Here is a 6,233-nt window from a genome sequence, read left to right as displayed (position 1 = left end):
ATGTGTGTGTGTCTCCAGTGTGTGTGTGTATGTGTGTGTGTCCAGTGTGTGTTTGTGTGTGTGTCCAGTGTGTGTGTGTGTGTGTGTGTTGTCCAATGAGTGTGTGTCCAGTGTGTGTGTTTGTGTGTGTGTCTAGTGTGTGTGTGTCCAGTGTGTGTGTGTGTATAGTGTGGGTGTCCTGTGTGTGTGTGTGTGTCCAGTGTGTGTCCAGAGTGTGTGTGTTCATTGAGTGATACAGGAATACTGACCTCAGAGTCTCCAGTTTACAGTGGGGATTCCCCAGTCCAGCAGAGAGCAGCTTCACTCCTGAATCCTTCAGGTCATTGTTACTCAGATCCAGCTCTCTCAGGTGTGAGGGGTTTGACTTCAGAGCTGAGACAAGAGAAGAACAGCCTTCCTCTGTGACTAGACAGCCTGACAGCCTGCAAAGAGTCAAATCATATTAAAATCACACTGCTATTCTTTGGTGTTGAGTAATTTTATTTCTGTGAGTAGATAACATGTTTCTAAACACTACTAAAGTAATCCTGATGATGCCATGATTAAGAAAAATCATGAATGAATCATGAATAATAATGAGTGAGAAAGTTACAGAGGCTACAACAAAACATGCTAACCTCTCACCATTACCTTCAAATAAAAGGTGACATTCTGTAATGTCACCTAATATGAAACATTATATCTCAAATCCAAATTGCTGGAGCATAGCACCAAATGTAAAACTGTAAGCTTCACTGTCCAAACACATATGGTGTGGACTATGTGTGCCTGGTAAACACATGTGGATCTGGTGAACAGTTATCACTTGTTGACCAACTACAGGAATACTGACCTCAGAGTCTCCAATTTACAGTGTGGATCCCCCAGTCCAGCAGAGAGTAGCTTCACTCCTGAATCCTTCAGGTCATTGTTACTCAGGTCCAGCTCTCTCAGGTGTGAGGGGTTTGACTTCAGAGCTGAGACCAGAGAAGCACAGCCTTCCTCTGTGACTCCACAGCCTGACAGCCTGACAAAGACATCATCATGATTTCACTAACACACTGTTAATTTAACACCAGTAGTGTAGAAGGACAATGGCAGATGCATTTGGTTTATTCTCTTAAACAACATATCGATTCATCTTCTGTCTCCTAGAATTGTATGGTCATATTGTTATACTAATGTGAACATCAATGCATTGATTCAATATGTTTTTCAATAATACATATATTTCCCTAAACTTAATATTTTTTCTTGATGATTAGTACTTAAATGTAATTGTATGTACTCACAGAGCAGCTCTGGAGGCTTTGACCACTGGCAGCAGCCTCAGAAGACCTTCCTCTGATCTGGAGTATTTCTTCAGGTCAAACACATCCAGCTCCTTTTCTGAAGTCAGCAACACAAAGACCAGAGCTGACCACTTTGCAGGTGACAGTTTGGCTCCTGAGAGACTTCCTGATCTCAGGTAGCTTTGGATCTCCTCCACTAGAGAATGGTCATTCAGTTCATTCAGACAGTGGAACAGATTGATGCACCTCTCTGGAGAGGGATTCTCCCTGATCTTCTCCTTGATGTACTTGACTGTTTCTTCATGGCTCTGTGAGCTGCTTCTTGTCTTTGTCAGTAGACCTCGTAAGTGCTTCTGATTGGACTCCAGTGAGAGGCCCAGAAGGAATCGGAGGAACAGGTCCAGGTTTCCTGTCTCACTTTGTAAGGCTTTATCCACAGCACTCTTGTAGAAAGTAACTTTACGCTTGTGTCTGATCCTCACAAAAAAGTTACTTGACGTTGATTGAGGTTTGGCCATTAGATTCTCATTGTTGTTGATGAATGAGAGGAACACATATACAGCAGCCAGAAACTCCTGAATGCTCAGATGCACGAAGCAGTACACCTTGTCCTGGTACGGCCCACATTCCTCTTTAAAGATCTGTGTGCACAATCCTGAGTACACTGAGGCTTCATTGACATCAATGCCAGCCTCTTTCAGGTCTTCTACATAGAAAATCAGATTGCCATTCACAAGCTGTTGAAAAGCCAGTTTTCCCAGTGACAGAATGCTCTCTTTATTCCAGTGTGGACCTGTCTCTTCTTTCCCAAGATACTTTTCATTCTTCTGTTTGGTATGAAACTCCACAAGGCGTGAGTACATCTCAGTCAGAGTCTTGGGCATCTCTTCTCTCTTATGTTTCAGCATGTGTTCAAGGACTGTTGCAGAAATCCAACAGAAGACTGGAATGTGGCACATGATGTGGAGGCTCCTTGATGTCTTTATGTGTGAGATGATTCTGCTGGCCAGGTCCTCATCACTGAATCTCTTCCTGAAGTACTCCTCCTTCTGTGGGTCATTGAACCCTCGTACCTCTGTCACCTGGTCAACACACACTGAAGGGATCTTATTGGCTGCTGCAGGACGGGTAGTTACCCAGAGGAGAGCAGAGGGAAGCAGATTTCCCTTGATGAGATTTGTCAGCAGAACATCCACTGAGGTTGACTTTGTGACGTCACAGCAGATCTTGTTCTTCTGGAAGTCTAGGGGCAGTCGGCACTCATCCAGACCATCAAAGATTAACAGAACTTTGTACTTGTCGTAGTTGGAGATTCTTGATTCTTTGGTTTCCTTTGAGAAGTGATTGAGAAGTTCAATGAAAGTGTGTTTTTCCATTTTCATCAAATTCAGCTCCCGAAAAGGGAATGAAAATACAAATTGGACATCCTGATTTGCTTTTCCTTCAGCCCAGTCCAGAATGAACTTCTGCACAGAGACTGTTTTTCCAATGCCAGCAACTCCCTTTGTAAGCACAGTTCTGATAAGTTTGTCTTGTCCAGTTAAGGGTTTGAAGATGTCGTTACATTTGATTGCAGTCTCTGGTCTTGCTTGTTTCCTGGTTGTTGTCTCAATCTGTCTCAGCTCATGTTCATTATTGACCTCTCCTGTTCCACCCTCTGTGATGTAGAGCTCTGTGTAGATCTTATTGAGAAGTGTTGGGTTTCCTTGTTTAGCGATCCCCTCAAATACACATTGAAACTTCTTCTTTAGATTAGATTTGAGTTCACGTTGGCAAATCACAGCAAGCTCATCTGAATGAAGAAATAACACAGAGGATATTAATATTACGTCTGTTTTAATGCCTACAGTATTGTAGGACTGTTATAAAATTTTAAATTATAATAATTTATTCGCTTAACTGACTGTATAAATGTGTAAATGGTTTCATAATGCATTACACACTGGTGTGACTGATTTATATCATTATTGGTATTATTGATGGCATTAATAATGTTCTCTCTCTCTCTCTCTCTCTCCTCTGTCTCTCCTCTTCTCTCTGTCTAAATTAATCAACACAACACATCCCTGCTCCTACTTGATGAGGTCACTAGGTGTTGTGTTAAGGCTGCTACAATATCATTTAGTTACACAGCTACTTTAGCTGTACTTTAGCTACAGCTATTAAATGTTCTAAAACAGCATTCAACATGAGGCAGACAGCTCTTACTTTTCTCCAGTGTGTCAGCAAGCTCCTTCTGGTTCATTTTCCTCAGGATGTGCAGTGTGATCTTCAGAGCCCCCTCTCTGGCACTGCTCTCCTGCTTCTCATCTTCAGCATCCACCACTTCCTTATCCTGCTTCTGACTCTCAAAGCCTTCTGGGAGTTCTGGACTAAGAATCCTCTTGAACATCTTCAGCTCGTTCTTTACAAATGTCATAATATTCTCTTCAAGCAACTGAAATAAATCAAGTAAATAAGTTAAGCAAGAGAATAAATTATTTCTCATTAACACATTAATGAATGATTGACAGAACAACTTTACTTGAGGTAAACAAAAACAAATGTACATAACAGGACCACATACACTGAATATGGAGGCCAGGTCTGTTTGATGACTCTGGGAAGACTGACCACTGAGAATCTCTGACTCTGATCTCTCCTGTTGGTTTCTGTGGACAAAACATCAGATTACATCTCCTCATCCAGGGAGTGCACACACACACACACACACACACACACACACACACACACACAGGGAGGGAATGTTGTGTTTGTTTAATATTGTTTCAGGACTATGAAAATGGAAAAAAGGATTAGCCTATGGATTATGAAAACAACAAAAATAAATGGTAAAATGGGAGAGGAGAAATGACTAGAGACAGTGTTGTTAAACTCACTGACCATGACACATGAGTTCTTCTTACCTTTGTTCAGTAGAAAAGTCTCCCTCTCTGAAGAATATAGGAAGATGCATAGACCGGTCACTCTTCATGGACACACAGCTGGGTACAGGGGAGGCTGGTCTCTCCTGCTTGATTGGGCTTCAACACAACAGAGACAAACATTACATCTCTCATCGACTCTGAGCTCAGACGGGGAAACATAAGAAGAGTTTCATTCCAAAACGCTATATATCCATTTTCAGAAATGTTGGTAAATTAGCTTTTATTGTTTAAAGAAATTATGAAAGATTTTGGTGTCTTTTCACTATCTAATCATGGCATGGGGTTGATAAATGACAGACATGTATTTGTTTAAAATCTATCACTTGATGGTTTCATTTCAGAGAGACAAATAATCATGTTTTTTTGCAAAATGCTATATATCTGCCTCACTCTCAGAGAAATAAGTAGTACTGCTAGGTTTTACACAGTAATAATATATATCTGCCTCACTCTCAGAGAAATAAGTAGTACTGCTAGGTTTTACACAGTAATACTATATATCTGCCTCACTCTCAGAGAAATACGTAGTACTGCTAGGTTTTACACAGTCAAATGTGACCAACCGGCTCGATTTTATGTAGCAACATTTGAAATTGTGTTTTTTACATTGGATAAAAGTAGAGACTCAGCTATAAAAAGGTATATCATACACTACAGTTGAGGAACAATGGGAAAGTAATTCTGCTTTGAAAGATGATAAACTTGTAACCTCAATTTTGAGAAAATGGCCTTTGAAAGTTTTGGTTCAGCTACTGGAGAGCTCTTCTTTATCTACAGTGGTGTTACTTTGGCAGATAATGTCACCCATCTAAATAAATAGTTTAAAAAATATATATATATAGTTAACTAAATGTATGGTGTTTTTGGTTTATGCCAGTTTCATTGTTTGTTATGCTATAAATTGTTACGTTATGGTTGTAAGTGGTAAAATGAACTAGAAAATGTCATATTTTGAAATTCTGAGTAATTACTACTTTAGTAAGGATATACTTTATTCAGTACTACTGCAGTTGCTAAATAATTCCAATAGATGGCAGCATAAGACCATGAATGATATTTCAGAAGGTTAGTTTAGTTTTCTCCCTGGATACACCACCACTCCCCCTCACAGGAAAACTCCTGCACACGCTTTTTACTGTCCCTTTCCACACTGCTAACGCAAGAGGAACGACTGAAAAAGCATTTAACAGATTACTGTGAAATAATATAATGATGATTCATGTTTATTATTAGCTGTTTTTATGCTCATGTTTTGAAATTATACTTCATTACTATAACGATTATCAATAAGCCTGAACATTAATTTAGTCACCTCTGGTTGAGAAAAACGTATTTTCCTAGTACATTTATTGTCAGATTCATCAACCAGGAGCGAGCACTCTGCCTTCTAGCACAAGCGAGGGGCATTTTGAGGTACATTTGCTAACCGGGAGGGTTGCATGATGTAATTTATTGGTGGGCTGGAAGACGCACTCTTGTCTTCTCTATTCCGAGGTTGTTTAATCGCAATATTAGATATTTCATAATACTAGGGTTGAGGTTGGAGCATCTGACTAGTGATTTTATACCAGCGGTTCAACACCTGCTATAGTCACTATTTAATTGCTCTTCCAAAAGCATCACAGGCCTAATACGAGATATATAGCTAACTAAAGTAATGAGTGACCATTTTAGACATGGGACATATAGTATTTGGTTGCATGCTATTTTATGTCAATCATATTGCTGCTTGTAGCCTATAACTGATGCTTCGTGGTCTTATGCTGCAATCTGTTGGAAATATTTAGCAATTAAAAGTTATTAATTCACTTACAGACGTTGGTGAGGCAGCTGAGAAATAAAGTGTATTAGATCAGTCTCAAACCTGCCCCATGCCAATTGCTGGACTTTCACACAGAGGTTACTAGGTCACCCAATTCAAACCACATTTGAAAAATAAAACAAATGTGTCTTATTTATCAAGTGTTCTGTTTTGCAATTACAGTAATCCCTCGTTTATCGCGGGGGTTACGTTCCGAAAATGACCCGCGATAAG

General features: G+C 39.9%; 1 protein-coding gene across 1 annotated transcript in view; it reads right to left on the bottom strand.

The window, feature by feature from the left end:
* Positions 1–858: 858 nt before the first annotated feature.
* Positions 859–6,233, bottom strand: part of LOC311140836 (NLR family CARD domain-containing protein 3-like) — a gene marked incomplete at its 3' end in the record, with an annotated part of 30,408 nt that continues 25,033 nt past the window's right edge. The window contains exons 3-7 of the mRNA XM_084176094.1: positions 4,178–4,294; positions 3,838–3,922; positions 3,480–3,708; positions 1,272–3,063; positions 859–1,006 (exon numbers count right to left, since the gene is read on the bottom strand). Coding sequence (XP_084032220.1) covers positions 859–1,006; positions 1,272–3,063; positions 3,480–3,708; positions 3,838–3,922; positions 4,178–4,294 — 2,371 coding nt within the window. The remainder of the gene's footprint in view (positions 1,007–1,271; positions 3,064–3,479; positions 3,709–3,837; positions 3,923–4,177; positions 4,295–6,233) is intronic.

This window comes from Coregonus lavaretus (assembly GCF_964263955.1).
Source record: "Coregonus lavaretus genome assembly, chromosome: 2".
Classification (NCBI taxonomy): Eukaryota; Metazoa; Chordata; class Actinopteri; order Salmoniformes; family Salmonidae; genus Coregonus; species Coregonus lavaretus.
Note: the sequence above shows the minus strand (reverse complement) of the source record. Positions and strands in the feature narration are given on the sequence as shown.